At 37.5% G+C, this 16,849-nt stretch overlaps 1 protein-coding gene across 1 annotated transcript in view; it reads right to left on the bottom strand.

Moving 5' to 3' along the window:
• The window catches only part of LRRIQ1 (leucine rich repeats and IQ motif containing 1), a 229,163-nt gene that overhangs the window by 184,830 nt on the left and 27,484 nt on the right, over positions 1–16,849 (bottom strand). The window contains exons 9-10 of the mRNA XM_069584152.1: positions 12,369–12,521; positions 9,891–10,041 (exon numbers count right to left, since the gene is read on the bottom strand). Of these exons, the coding sequence (XP_069440253.1) occupies positions 9,891–10,041; positions 12,369–12,521 (304 nt within the window). The remainder of the gene's footprint in view (positions 1–9,890; positions 10,042–12,368; positions 12,522–16,849) is intronic.

Raw genomic sequence — 16,849 nt, 5'->3', positions numbered from 1 at the left:
GAAAATAACCTACAGCCCAGATTACTGTACCCAGCAAGGATCTCATTCAAATATGAAGGAGAAATCAAAAGCTTTCCAGACAAGCAAAAGCTGAGAGAATTCAGCACCACCAAACCAGCTCTCCAACAAATGCTAAAGGATATTGTCTAGACAGGAAACACAAAAAGGGCATATAAACCCAAACTCAAAACAATAAAGTAAATGGCAACGGGATCATACTTATCAATAACTACCTTGAACGTAAATGGGTTGAATGCGCCAACCAAAAGGCAAAGACTGGCTGACTGGATAAAAAAACAAGACCCCTCTATATGCTGCCTACAAGAGACATGCCTCAAAACAAGGGACACATACAGACTGAAAGTGAAGGGCTGGAAAAAGATATTCCACACAAATAGAGACCAAAGAAAGCAGGAGTAGCAATACTCATATCCGATAAAATAGAAAAGGCTGTGAAAAGAGACAAAGAAGGCCACTACATAATGATCAAAGGATCAATCCAAGAAGAAGATATAACAATTATAAATATATATGCACCCAACATAGGAGCACCACAATATGTAAGACAAATGCTAACAAGTATAAAAGGGGAAATTAACAATAACACAATAACAGTGGGCGACTTTAATACCCCACTCACAACTATGGACAGATCAACTAAACAGAAAATTAACAAAGAAACGCAAACTTTAAATGATACAATAGACCACTTAGACCTAATTGATGTCTATAGGACATTTCACCCCAAAACAATGAATTTCACCTTTTTCTCAAGTGCTCACGGAACCTTCTCCAGGATAGATCACATCCTGGGCCATAAATCTAACCTTGATAAATTCAAAAAAGTTGAAATCATTCCAAGCATCTTTTCTGACCATAATGCATTAAGATTAGATCTCAATTACAGGAGAAAAACTATTAAAAATTCCAACATATGGAGGCTGAACAACATGCTTCTGAATAACCAACAAATCACAGAAGAAATCAAAAAAGAAATCAAAATATGCACAGAAACGAATGAAAATGAAAACACAACAACCAAAACCTGTGGGACACTGTAAAAGCAGTGCTAAGAGGAAAGTTCATAGTAATACAGGCATACCTCAAGAAACAAGAAAAAAGTCAAATAAATAACCTAACTCTACACCTAAAGCAACTAGAAAAGGAAGAAATGGAGAACCCCAGAGTTAGTAGATGGAAAGAAATCTTAAAAATTAGGGCAGAAATAAATGCAAAAGAAACAAAAGAGACCATAGCAAAACTCAACAAAGCCAAAAGCTGGTTCTTGGAAAGGATAAATAAAATTTACAAACCATTAGCCAGACTCATCAATAAATAAAGGGAGAAAAATCAAATCAATAAAATTAGAAATGAAAATGGAGAGATCACAACAGACAACACACAAATACAAAGGATCATAAGAGACCACTATCAGCAATTATAAGCCAATAAAATGGACAACATGGAAGAAATGGACAAATTCTTAGAAAAGTACAACTTTCCAAAACTGAACCAGGAAGAAATAGAAAATCTTAACAGACCCATCACAAGCACAGAAATTGAAACTGTAATCAGAAATCTTCCAGCAAACAAAAGCCCAGGTCCAGACGGCTTCACAGCTGAATTCTACCAAAAATTTAGAGAAGAGCTAACACCTATCCTGCTTGAACTCTTTCAGAAAATTGCAGAGGAAGGTAAATTTCCAAACTCATTCTATGAAGGCCACCATCACCCTAAGACCAAAACCTGACAAAGATGCCACAAAAAAAAGAAAACTACAGGTCAATATCACTGATGAACATAGATGCAAAAATCCTTAACAAAATTCTAGCAATCAGAATCCAGCAACTCATTAAAAAGATCATACACCATGACCAAGTGGGCTTAATCCCAGGGATGCAAGGATTCTTCAATATTCACAAATCAATCAATGCAATTCACCACATTAACAAATTGAAAAATAAAAGCCATATGATTATCTCAATAGATGCAGAGAAGGCCTTTGACAAAATTCAACATCCATTTATGATAAAAACTCTCCAGAAAGCAGGAATAGAAGGAACATACCTCAACATAATAAAAGCTATATATGACAAACCCACAGCAAACATTATCCTCAATGGTGAAAAATTGAAAGCATTTCCCCTAAAGTCAGGAACAAGACAAGGGTGCCCACTTTCACCGCTACTATTCAACATAGTTCTGGAAGTTTTAGCCACAGCAATCAGAGCAGAAAATGAAATAAATGGAATCCAAATTGGAAAAGAAGAAGCAAAACTCTCACTGTTTGCAGATGACATGATCCTCTACATAGAAAATCCTAAAGACTCCACCAGAAAATTACTAGAGCTAATCAATGAATATAGTAAAGTTGCAGGATATAAAATCAACACACAGACATCCCTTGCATTCCTATACACTAATAATGAGAAAGTAGAAAAAGAAATTAAGGAAATAATTCCATTCACCACTGCAACAAAAAGAATAAAATACTTTGGAATATATCTACCTAAAGAAACTAAAGACCTATATATAGAAAACTATAAAACACTGGTGAAAGAAATCAAAGAGGACACTCTTTGATTATATACCATGTTCATGGATTGGAAGAATCAATAGAGTAAAAATGTGTATACTACCCAAAGCAATCTACAGTTTCAATGCAATCCCTATCAAGCTATCAATGGTATTTTTCACAAAGCTAGAACAAATAATTTCACAATTTGTATGGAAATACAAAAAACCTCAAATAGCCAAGCAATCTTGAGAAAGAAGAATGGAACTGGAGGAATCAATCTGTCTGACTTCAGGATCTACCACAAAGCCAGTCATCAGGACAGTATGGTACTGGCACAAAGACAGAAATATAGATCAATGGAACAAAATAGAAAGCCCAGAGATAAATCCACACACCTATGGACACCTTATCTTTGACAAAGGAGGCAAGAATATACAATGGAGTAAAGACAATCTCTTTAACAAGTGGTGCTGGGAAAACTGGTCAACCACTTGTAAAAGAGTGAAAGTAGAACACCTTCTAACACCATACACAAAAATAAACTCAAAATGGATTAAAGATCTAAACATAAGACCAGAAACTATAAAACTCCTAGAGGAGAACATAGGCAAAACACCCTCCGACATAAATCACAGCAGGATCCTCTATGATCCACCTCCCAAAATACTGGAAATAAAAGCAAAAATAAACAAATGGGATCTAATTAAAATTAAAAGCTTCTGCACAACAAAGGAAACTATAAGCAAGGTGAAAAGACAGCCTTCTGAATGGGAGAAAATAATAGCAAATGAAGCAACTGACAAACAACTAATCTCAAAAATATACAAGCAACTTATGTAGCTCAATTCCAGAAAAATAAATGACCCAATCAAAAAATGGGCCAAAGAACTAAATAGACATTTCTCCAAAGAAGACATACGGATGGCTAACAAACACATGAAAAGATGCTCAACATCACTCATTATCAGAGAAATGCAAATCAAAACCACAATGAGGTACCACTTCACACCAGTCAGAATGGCTGCGATCCAAAAGTCTATAAGCAATAAATGCTGGAGAGGGTGTGGAGAAAAGGGAACCCTCTTATGCTGTTGGTGGGAATGCAAACTAGTGCAGCCACTATGGAGAACAGTGTGGAGATTCCTTAAAAAATTGCAAATAGAACTGCCTTATGACGCAGCAATCCCACTGCTGAGCATACACATTGAGGAAACCAGAACTGAAAGAGACACGTGTACCCCAATGTTCATCGCAGCACTGTTTATAATAGCCAGGACATGGAAACAACCTAGATGTCCATCAGCAGATGAATGGATAGAAAGCTGTGGTACATACACACAATGGAGTATTACTCAGTCATTAAAAAGAATACATTTGAATCAGTTCTAATGAGGTGGATGAAACTGGAGCCTATTATACAGAATGAAGTAAGCCAGAAAGAAAAACACCAATACAGTATACTAACACATATATATGGAATTTAGAAAGATGGTAATGATAACCCTGTATGTGAGACAGCAAAAGAGACACAGATGTATAGAACGGACTTTTGGACTCTGTGGGAGAGGGAGGGGGTGGGATGATTTGGGTGAATGGCACTGAAACATGTATACTATCATGTAAGAAATGAATCACCAGTCTATGTTCAATACAGGATACAGGATGCTTGGGACTGGTGCACAGGGATGATCCAGAGAGATGATATGGGGTGGGAGGTGGGAGGGGGGTTCAGGATTGGGAACTCATGTACACCCATGGCAGATTCATGTCAATGTATGGCAAAACCAATACAGTATTGTAAAGCAAAATAAAGTAAAAATAAAAATTAAAGGAAAAAAAGCAGATGGGAGAACAGAGTGAAAAGAACAAGCATGAAAGCACAACCTCTTTGAGTTTTTAAGTGCAGTTTGACTTTAGAAACATATATCTGTTTTACATCTCAAAAGTAAAATTGAATTAAATGGGAAAAGTGAAGCAATTATATTTCAAATTCATAACATAATCACAAGGATAAAATACTTCAAGTAAGCATACTACTTTGGGGAACAAAATACAAGGGCCAAAAAAATGCAAAAAAAAAAAATCTCAAAATCAATGTAGCAGCTTTCCTTTAAATACTTCTGAAGGTTTCTAATGTTGGCACTGCTGTTTCAAAGCTATTTTATATATATTATAATATATAGCAAATAGTTATGTTAGTGTTGGTATCAACCAAGGACTATAGTGGAACAGAAAAGGAATACAACTATAAAGTTCAAAAACTAAATTTGAATTGGAGATATCAATATTTTCTGTCTTTACTCAAATTCACAGGACAGGACAATTTGAACCTCAAACAGTACAATAAGAACAGAAACTGAAATATTCTGTACTATAAAATTATATGAATTCATAAGAATACTACGAAAGAGAGAAAGCAGGGAGAGAGAGAAAATAAGTGCCAAAACAATTCAAAAAAAATTAAAAAAATTCACTTGGAAACATGGAAAGTAAAAAGGACTAATAAGACTTTATTGTATAGTTTGTTAATATAAAGATAGGCATATCCCTATCTTTCCTCTACAAATGACTCCAAGGTAACCAAATAGTTATTAAATAAATTATTCCAGCTTTAAAAATGTGGAAGGAAAGCTCAACTTAGAAAACTCACTTTTGTATTCCCCGTTGCATTAATAATTGATTCAGGCCACAAAAATCAATAAATGAGAGCATTAGATACAAGCTTGTTGTGTGGGGAACCTTATAATGGAGCATTCAGGCTATTACTAGCATGCCCAATATGTAACTGTAGCATCATTAAAAGCAAATAAACATTGTATGACTTCTGATGTAAGGCATTATGAAGCAACAATAGAAAATTCCTGCCAAAAATGACTAAATTTTAATTAAATCAAGCCTGTTAACTAGCTCTCATTAACAGGAAATGAAACATTTACAAGCATAATGAAACAATTTTAATACACTAAAAGGAAGTAAATGGATAAATGGCATATTAATAAAGGTTTAGGGAAATTGCCCAAACTGTATAGGGCAATTAGTAAAGGTTTGCAAAAGATCAACAGTATGGAGAAAGAAAAGCGAAAGGAGTGCAAGAGATTAAAGAGAACTCCAGTCACCCATGTGAATGCTATATATGGTCACTGGGTTATAAGTCAAACAAATCCTGATAATATTAAGAAAATAAGGAAACTTGCATAATGGATTATTACTTGAAAGAGAAATCATTATTAATTTTATCAGGTGACACAATGCATTGTAGTTAAGTAGGAAGGGACTGTATTATTCTAAAAAATCTCCTAGGGTATGAAAGGATGAAACTTTCTGATTTAGGGATTTGTTTTTAAAAAGAAGAAAACAAATAGTAATGATGTAACAAATGTTGAATATGGTACATGGAATCTCCATGTATTTATTTTGTAAATATTTGAAATTTTCAACAAGAAAGAAAAATGAAAGAAAAAAAATATAAGCAAACAAATAAAATTAGTATTTAGAAGGCTTAAGTAGAACCAGGCCTAAACACAGAAAGTAGGCTTACTTCTAATTTTTCATCTGCTCCAATCTCATTCCCTGACAATTCAGTCCATATAACATTTCCTAACAAATGTAGGTTAGAGAAGGTGGAAAGAAGGTACCTTTTAGGGGTACAATATTTTAAGCCATTATTAGTATACCAAAGTAATGTTTTTATCTAGTTCAGAATTTTTTAAAAATCTTGATTATTGATTAACCATTATTTAAGGCTAGGTTATATTCAACCATTATATTACTCAATACGCCAACAAATTTGGAAAACTCAGCAATGGCAACGAGTCTGGAAAAGGTCAGTTTTCATTCCAGTCTCAAAGAAGGACAACGTCAAAGAACGTTCAGACACAACCGCACTCATTTCACATGCTAGCAAGGTAATGTTCAAAATCCTTCAAGTTAGGCCTCAACAGAGTGTGAACTGAGAATTTCCAGATGTACAAGCTGTATTTAGAAAAAGCAAAGGAATCACAGATCAAACTGCCAACATCCACTGGATTATAGAAAAAGCAATATTGCTCCAGAAAAACATCTGCTTCTGCTTGACCATAGTAAAGCCTTTGACTGTGTGGATCACAACAAACTGTGGAAAATTCTTAAAGAGATGGGAATACCAGACCACCTTACCTTCCTGTGAAACCTGCACACAAGTCAAGAATCAATAGTTGGAACTGGACATGGAAAAATGGACTGGTTCCAAATTGGGAAAGGAGTACATCAAGGTGATATATTGTCACCTTGCTTATTTAACTTATATGCAGAGTGAAAGTGAAAAACGCGCAGTCGAGACCGACTCTGTGACCCCATGGACTATATACACTCCATGCAATTCTCCAGGCCAGAATACTGGAGTGGGTAGCCTTTCCCTTCTCCAGGGGATCTTCCCAACCCAAGTATTAAACTCAGGTATCCCTCACTGCAGGCGAATTCTAAGCTAAGCCACGAGGGAAACCCAATAAAACTAGAGTGGGTAGCCTTTCCCGTCTCCAGGGGATCTTCCCAACCCAAGTACTAAACTCAGGTATCCCTCACTGCAGGCAGATTCTGAGCTAAGCCACAAGGGAAGCCCAACAAAACTGGAGTATGTAGCCTATCCCTTCTCCAGTGGAGCTTCCCAACCCAGGTATTGAACTGGGGTCTCCTGCATTACAGATTCTTTACCAACTGAGCTATCAGGGAAGCCTATATGCAGAGTATATCATATGAAATGCCAGACTGAATGAAGCACAAGCTATAATTGACATTGCCGGGAAAAATATTAATAATCTCAGATATGCAGATGACCCTACCCTTATGGCAGAAAATGAAGAGGAACTAAAGAGCCTCTTGATGAAGGTGAAACGGGAGAGTGAAAAAGCTGACTTGAAACTTAACATTCAAAAAACTAAGATAATGCCATCCAGTCCCGTCACTTCATGGCAAATAGATGGGGAAACAATGGAAACAGTAACAGACATTATTTTCTTGGGCGCCAAAATCACTGTGGATAGTGACTGCAGCCATGAAATTAAACAACGCTGGCTCCTTGGAAGAAAGCTATGATAAATCTACACAGTGTATTAAAAAGCAGAGACATTACTTTGCCAATGAAAAGATCCGTATGGCCAAAGCTATGTGTTTTTCCAGGAGTCATATACAGATGTGAGAATTGGACCAAAAAGAAGGCTGAATGCCAAAGAATTGATGCTTTCCAGCTGCGGCACTGGAGAAGACTCTGGAGAGTCCCTTGGACTGCAAGGAGATCAAACTGGTCAATCCTAAAGGAGATCAACCCTGAATATTCATTGGAAGGATTGAAGCTGAAGCTCCAATACTCTGGTCGCTGATGTGAAGAGCCAACACATTGGAAAAGACCCTGATGCTGGGAAAGACTCAGGGCAGGAAGAGAAGGGGGCAACAGATTACGAGATGGTTGGAGGGCATCACCGACTCAATGGACATGAGTTTGAGCAAACTGCAGGAGATGGTGAAGCACAGGTAAGCCCAGTGGACTGTAGTCCATGGTGTCGCAAAGAGTCAGACACGACTGAGTGACTGAACAAAAAGCCCTTATCAAGTCCTTTGAGAATCTCAAAGCTACACTAATAGAAAATAAAACACAATAACAACAAAAACCCAGAGAATTTTAAGCCAAACATGGGTGAAAAACACGAGATTTTTATTTTAGACTTACTCCACTAAAAATGTATAGAAGTGAGTAGAAGCTGAATTTCAGGCGGCAGAAAAGGGAGGTTAAGTAGTAAGACATGAGAAGTGAGAACAAGAATAGAACAGTCTTTTCACAAGACTTGACAACAAGGGGAAAGAGAGATGAGGCAGTGGCAGAAATGATTGGCAACAGGAAAAATCTGACATGAGGAAGGCGGTAAATGATGGAGGAATATACCAGAGGAGAATGTCAGGGACACTTACGGAAAACAGGAGGGCTGATCTTAAATAAGAAAAGGCACTTCCAGACAGCCAGCAAGAACCTACTGGATAGCACATGGAACTCTGCTCAGTGTTGTGCGGTGTCCTGGATGGGAGGGGAGTTTGGGGGGAGAATGGATACATGTGTATGTATATGGCAGGGTCCCTTCTCTGTTCACCTAAAACTGTCACAACATTGTTAATTGGCAAAATACCCCAATACAAAATTAAAAAAATTTTTTTTAAATTTTAAGCTTTATAAAAAATATCCCACATAGATCCCCAAACAAGAAAAACACCTAAAAATAAGACATTTTCATCACTGAATTTTATGGATTACAAAGAATAAGGGTGGAAACAGCTATTGATACAGAGGTATATAGATACTGGAAAAACACATAGCTTTGACTACACAGTAGTCAAAGCACTTTGTTGGCAAAGTAATGTCTCATAATGACAGATGGAGGGACAAAGATGATGAGGGAGATTCAAACAGATAAGTTCTTTCTTTTTATGTGGTGTTAGTAGCCTTATCTAAAGAAGGAAGGGCTTCTACGTGGCTCAATGGTAAATAACCTGCCTGCTATTGCAGGAGACATGAGTTCATGCAGGAGACATGCTTGGAAGATCCCCTGAAGAAGGAAATGGCAACCCACTCCAGTATTCTGGCCTGAGAAATCCTATGGACAGAGGAGCCTGGCAGGCTGCAGTAAGGGTCAGACATGATTTAGCAACTCAGCATGCATGCACAAAGAAGGAAAGGTTAGTACAAGTTATCTATGTAGGTAAAGAGAGAAATGTCATATCAAGAAACAGTGATGACAGTTGCTGAGAAGTATAGTCAGCATGAATGTGCTAAGTTATTTCACTGGTGCCCAACTCTGTGCGACCCTATGGACTGCAGCCTACCAGGCTCCTCTGTCCATAGAATCCCCCAGGCAAGAATACTGGAGTGGGTTGTGGTGTCCTCCTCCAGGGGATCTTCCTGACGCAGGATCGAACTTGCGTCTCTTGCATCTCCCACTTTGGCAGGCAGATTCTTTACCACTAGCACCACCTGGGAAGCCCATAGTAAGCACAGGGTCTATAAAAATATGATGGCAACAAACAACGGTATATTATATATATAATAATATATATCAATATATTCCCCAGTAGAGTTCAGATCACTATTAGTTATAAGACAAGGAACAGGGAGGTAAATATACTAATTTCAGGAGCTACTAATGACCACACATTTGCCAGTGCTGGGAGCATATTCCTTTTATATATATTAAAAATAGTTTTGTTTCCTTCTGGGTAAAAGTTTAAATAAGTATGGCTTGGTTAAAATTAGCAAATTAGAGATTGTGTCCTATTCTTAAAGAAGATTAAATGAAACAATATATAATCATGAAAAATAAATGTTGATAGATTCAAATCCCATTGTTCTCACCAATTCGAGTGATTTTATTATATGAAAGTTCAAGACTTTGGATATTAGTGCAGCCATCCAAACCATGAAGAGAAGTCAATTGATTTTTATTAAGAAGAACGATGCAGAGATTTTCCAAATTTTCACAGTTGATAGTTTCAATATGGTTTTCCTAAAACAAAGAACAAATGTAATTAGTTTTATTTCAATGGCTTACTAATGAAACATTTAAAGCTTGCAGAAAAGAAAAAAGATGATATACTTGAATTTAAATGATTATCTGAGTCCCTAACTTTTAAGATAACTATGTAGAATGTTATACTATCTGAATGAAAATATTAGGCAATCAAATAAATAATTAACATTTAAACTTATTAATCATCTTTTAAAATAGAGAAAATATAGAGGATCAGTAACAAAACATTTCAAACTATCTGAACAAGAGTGAACGATTTGGTCACAGTTGCTAACAAACTTACTTCAAAGAAATCAAACACTGAAAAATTTGAAATCTACCCATTTCCCTTCCTCAGTTCCTTTTGTGATGTCAATACCGTGAATTAGGTATATATCTTATATGAAAATTTATACTTTTACTAAATATAGATATCTCTTCAATACAGAATATTGGTCTCAAGGTCAAGATCATATGTCAGGAATACAACAGCATTCTCTGTTTTAAGGCTTCAGAAAGATAAAGTGAAAGTCACTCAGTCGTGTCCGACTCTTCGCGACCCCATGGACTATACAATTCATGGAATTCTCCAGACCAGAAGACTGGAGTGGGTAGCCTTTCCCTTCTCCAGGGGATCTTCCCAACCCAAGCATCGAACTCAGGTATCCCTCACTGCAAGCAGATTCTAAGCTAAGCCACAAGGGAAACCCAACAAAACTGGAGTGGGTAGCCTTTCCCTTTGCCAGGGGATCTTCCCAACCTAGGTGTAGAACTCAGTTCTCCCTCACTGCAGGCAGATTCTGAGCTAAGCCACAAGGGAAGCCCAACAAAACTGGAGTGTGTAGCCTATCCCTTCTCCAGTGGATCTTCCCAAACCAGGAATCGAACCCAGGTCTCCTGCATTGCAGGTGGATTCTTTACCAGCTGAGCCACAAGGGAAACTCTCAGAAAGATAAATGGGCTTTTAAGAATCTTAATGGTATAGTCCCACAACAGTCTCTCAAAAATATCTATGAGTATTGTCTTTGTTAACTGGAGTAAACTTAATAAGCATAGGGAACACAAAGTTTAAAAAGAAAATCATATTGGTGGAAGCACTGTCAGTCTAAACTGAAAAGAATCAAAACTAAAATGTAACTCTAGCATCCTGCCCCCAATCTTCTATGAGAAAGAAACAGATTGAAAAAAATTCTCACTGCAATGCAAAAGGTGTGCCTTGAGAATGGAGTTAAAAGACTATTGGGCAGAACCAAGAGTCAGAGAGAACTATTCCCACGGAGCAGAACCAAGTCCTTACTAAGAACTAATGCTACTTTCTTAGCTATGGACCAAGGACTGCCATGAGCTTCTTGTTCTCTCCCACAGTAAAGGATAAGGACTCTTGCAATCAACTAAAACCTGTCTCACCAGCATGCACTGATGTGGGGGAGTGAGAAAAGACTACTTTTCCCTTAACTTTACAGATCTCTGAGTTGAAAGAACTCTCTCTGAGCAGATCATCTCCACTTGGATCTGATTTAGATGAGAAGATTCTATGCTTCAATTCCAAGTCAGATGTCATAAGTTCATAAGACTCAGGGGTCTTTGGGACATGAGTCCTTTTGCATGCGGGAAAGATACAACTCATTAGGAACCAGGAAGCAGATTGCAGATTATTATTTTGTAAGCAGTTTCCTATAAACTTCACAACCCAATATTCACACATACAGTCCCCACCCACTTGAACTGAAAGCTTTGTGAATAGAATATAAGCTAGTATGATGCAGGCAGATGCTTGATAAGCCCTAATATTGAAGATTATCTTTTTGGAAAGCTCACCCTGTAAAGATGCCCGAGGTGGTGGGAGGGGACAGAGAGAGACATAGAGAGGGAGGGAAATTTCAACCTCCCAAGGCACCAGACATATAACAGAATGTATTTGGATATTACAGCCCCAACTGCAAAGTACATGAGACACCCAGGCAACACAGTATGAAACAGATGGAATGCCCAGAATAAGTCTGGCCTCAATTCATGGCCCACAGAAGTAGGGTAAAATAAAACGGCTGCTTTTTTTAATTTACTAAATAATGCGGTCATTTGTTATGCAGCAAAAAGTGACAAAACAATAACTCTGTCACCTATGAATGAAGATTACTTCCCAGGTCATACCACCTAAGCATCTTTCCTGTATGGTTCTCACAAATTTTGGCCTTTGATCTCTCTAGAGCCTGAGTTCCAGGCTATTTTATTAAATGTGCCTTCAAAATTGTAATTCCTTAAATGTACACCTGAATCTGTTTTACATTTGATTATAAAATAAATAATGATAGCATAGGACACACCTGTGCATCAATGTACTTCAGTTTTTTGCAGTTACTTAGACTGTGCAAGGAAGTTAATCCACAGCGCCGAAGAGACAGAAACTGAAGATTTGGACACTCTGCCAGTGTGGAGAGACTACAGCCTGGCAAGTCTTGAAATGTTATTGTTGCAACCTAGAGAATTAAAAAAAAAATCACAGTGTATCATTATCCAAATATAATGAAGACAAACTATATTCACCTTGAAAAACTGTTTTACATTTTTCACCTAAAAAAAAAGTAATGCTCTATATTGAAACCCACTTTTATTAACAACTCAATTTCATTTAAGCTCTCTGGCCATTTTGCCACATTTCTTCCCCTCATAGAAAGGCAAAATAATGTAATCATTCATGACCAACTCAAGTTCAAAGGTAATACACACAGAAGCAATCATAATATAATCATTTATTAGTTTACTCCTTGACTTTTCACCAAATTCATTTTCCTGTTCTTCATGTCTCTTGGCATTATTTTCAGGATTGCACTATATAAACATTTAAGATCTGTGTTTGACAGTATCTTTGGAGGCTTCCCTGGTGGCTCAGACGGTAAAGCATCTGCCTACAATGTGGGAGACCTGGGTTTGATCCCTGGGTTGGGAAGATCCCCTGGAGAAGGAAATGGCAACCCACTCCAGTACTTTTGTCTGGAAAATCCCATGGACAGAGAAGCCTGGTAGGCTACAGTCCATGGGGTCACAAAGAGTAGGACACGAGTGAGCGACTTCACTTTCACTTTGGGATATCTACATAGTATCAGAAGCCATAACAGATCGGGAACAGATTTTATAACCAAACTGCCATGCTTCAACTAGAATAGCTCAGCTCTCTTCTAAAAATGAAACAAGTTTAACTGAGAAGAGATATTACAAAACCTGTAATAAGTCAAAACATGCAAAAATAACTGAACCATGCAGTAAGAACAACATTCTATTATGTTTCTGTGTTATAAAAGTATGAATCATCCTTTACTATTGAATAATGTATATACCCAGATCATATAGAATCTGCAGTGTAACAAATCATGAATACTTATCATACATTTATAACATTTCCCATCATTGAGATGTTACCGTGCGCTCACTACTTCATAAAGCTTTTATCCTAAGGAATTTTTCTCTTTTTAAGACTTTTCAAATAAAGAAAATTCAACATCAAAGAATGTATTGATCCTTATGGTAGGTATATTAAGGAATATACTTATAGTTCTATAAGAATATATCAGATATAACTATTTTGAGATTACTGAAAAGCATTCCATGAATTAAACTCAGGATCTCTCACCTAAGTAAACTTGGCACAGTAATAATGTAATGATATGTTGCTTCTTCACTATAATTGAGTCTATGCACTGAAATAAATATATAAACTAAACTGCTTTATAGTAAGAATACTTTCATATTGCCACATTAGAAGTCCTAAGGCCATATTTCCTGTGCACTGAATAACAATTTAAAAATTATTAGCTTTATAGTGTATACTAGCATATATACTAGGGTATAACACATGCAAAAGAAATTTTAAAGGTGTTTTATTGAAACTGAACGCATTATTACTTCAAAAAAAGCTGGGGAAAGCATAAAATTCTTAAGCGTGTAACTCCTCTTCATGTGGAATATTTCCTGTGCGATAAAGTTTTACATTTACATATTTGTGTAAATGAATGGGAAGATCATACATTCATGGAAACAGAACAAAGGGATTAGTCTACCCCTTACTTTAAGTAGCAAAAGCAATATCTGGTATTTTTTTAACATTTGGTGAATGAATTTTCTAGTTTCAAAATGATTTTAGGAATTTCTCAATTACCAATAATCTAAAACAATTTTTGAAATGAATTTCTTTTTTATAACTTTTCAGAAAGAAACATATTTACCTACATGTGTCAGGATAACTGCTGCCTAATGTCCCTATGACTTGTCCAAAGAAGATACTATAAATTCTAAAATTAGAAACTAATTCTACAATAACAAACTAAACAAACTAGAATCGAACATTTAAAAACTGAAAACCCTACAGCTGAAGCTTTATAGTAACAAATGCTACTCTACCATTTATATTCTCCTGCCCAATTTAATAATATACTGCTTTGTTAGTATTGTTCAATTGCTTGGTTGTGTCCAGCTCTTTGCAAGCCCATGGACTGCGGCACACCAGGCTGCCCTGTCCTTCAGTATATCCCAAAATTTGCTCAAACTCATCTCCATTGAGTCAGTGATGCCATCCAGCAATCTCATCCTCTGTCGTCCCCTTCTCCTCCCGCCTTCAATCTTTCCCAGCATCAGGGTCTTTTCCAATTAGATGGCTCTTCACATCAGGTGGCCAAAATATTGGAGTTTCAGCTTCAGCATCAGTCCTTCCAATGATCAGGACTGATTTCCTTTAGGATTGACTGATTTGATCTTCTTGCAGATCAAGAGTCTTCTCCAACACCACAGCTCAAAAGCATCAATTCTTCAGTGCTCAGCTTTCTTTGTGGTCCAACTCTCACATCCATACATAACTACTGGAAAAACCATAGCTTTGACTAGATGGACCTTTGTCAGCAGAGTGATGAGTCTGCTTAAGTCTAGATTTGTCATAGCTTTTCTTCCAAGGGGCAAATGTCTTTTAATTTCATGGCTGCAGTCACCATCAGCAGTAATTTTGGAGTCCAAGAAAATAAAGTCTGTCACTGCTTCCATTGTTTCCCCATCTATTTGCCATGAAGTGATGGGACCGGATGGCATTATCTTAGTTTTTTGAATGTTGAGTTTTAAGTCAGCTTTTTCACTCTCCTCTTCCACCTTCATTAAGAGGCTCTTTAGTTCCTCTTCACTTCTTGCTATAAGGATGGTTAAGTCATGGTTGCTCAGTCGTGTCCGACTCTTTGCAACCCCATGGACTGTAGCCCACAGGCTCCTCCATCCATGGAATTTTCCAGGCAAGAATACTGGAATGGGTTGCCATTTCCATAAGGGTGGTGTCATCTGTATATCTGAGGTTATTGACATTTCTCCCAGCAATCTTGATTCCAGCTTGTGCTTCAACCAGCTCGGCATTGTGCGTGATGTGCATGGAAGTTAAATAAGCAGGGTGAAATATACAGCCTTGATGTATTCCTTTCCCAATTTCAAACCAGTCTGTTGTTCATGTCCAGTTCTAACTGTTGCTTCTTGACCTGCACACAGATTTCTCAGGAGGCAGGTAAGGGGGCCTGGTATTCCCATCTCTCGAAGAATTTTTCAGTTTGTTGCAGTCCACGTAGTCAAAGGCTTTAGCATAGTCAGTGAAGCAGAAGTAGATGTTTTCCTGGAGTTCTCTTGCTTTTTCTATGATCCAACAGATTTAGGCAATTTGATCTCTGGTCCGTCTGCCTTTTGTAAACCCAGCTTGAACATCTGGAAGTTCTCGGTTCACATACCGTTGAAGCCTAGCTTGAAGGATTTTGCACATTACTTTACAAGCATATAAACACAATTAAGTTCTAGTTATAATGTAGCAACCTCTCTAATTGCAGTATAGGAGTGACAGCTGCTGCAGTATACTTGTCAATGGTGTCTACTTTTGAATATGCAGTATTTCTTGGTGTTTCCTCCTCCCTTGTACTGAACATTTAAAAATTTCCTGGGACTTTCCTGGTGGGCCACTGGTTCAGAATCCACCCTGCAATGCAGGGGATACTGGTTCAGTCCCTGGTCCAGAAAGATTCCACATGCCATGGGGCAACTAAGCCCCATAAATGGCAACTACTGAGCCCACACACCACAACTACCTAAGCATGTGCACCTAGAGACCAAGCTCCAAAACAAGAGAAGCCACCACAACCAGAGGCGTGTGAACAACCAGAGGCGTGTGAACAACCAGAGAGCAGCCCCTTCTCGCTGCAACCAGAGAAAAGCCCATGTGCAGCAACAAAGACCCAGAGCCAAAAATAAGTTCAATTTTAAAATTTCCTCATGATACAGCAATTTATTTTCTGTTGCACTTTAGATTTTCCCAAACATATGAGATCAAATAAACTTTTACACTAATAATTTTGATTGTCATTAATTTAGTTGCTAAGTCATGTCCGACTATTTGTGACCCCCATGGACTGTAGTCCCCCAGGCTCCTCTGTCCAAGGGATTTCCCAGGCAAGAAAATTAAAACTGAAGTGGGCTGCCACTTCCTCCTCCCTGGGATCTGCCTGACCCAGGGACTGAAACCACATCTCCTGCATTGGCAGGCAGGTTCTTTATCACTGAGCCACATGGGAAGTCCAATCATTTTGATACATGCATGAAAATAATCACACAAGTAAAACTGCTTTATGCTCTAAAAATTAAGGTCAATATAGAATTAATGCTCATAGGTGTTCATCAGCGTGTGATCAGCCTGATAAAAGAGCAACTGGGGCATAGTGAATAGTCACTAAGTGCTTCTCAAATAACTCAACAAATGCATTATCTTAGCCCTGTGGCAAAACTAAAATATTTTAAC

This window comes from Ovis canadensis, chromosome 3 (genome assembly GCF_042477335.2).
Source record: "Ovis canadensis isolate MfBH-ARS-UI-01 breed Bighorn chromosome 3, ARS-UI_OviCan_v2, whole genome shotgun sequence".
Taxonomy (NCBI): domain Eukaryota; kingdom Metazoa; phylum Chordata; class Mammalia; order Artiodactyla; family Bovidae; genus Ovis; species Ovis canadensis.
The sequence above is the reverse complement of the archived record's forward strand: the minus strand, read 5'-3'. Positions and strand labels throughout refer to the sequence as shown.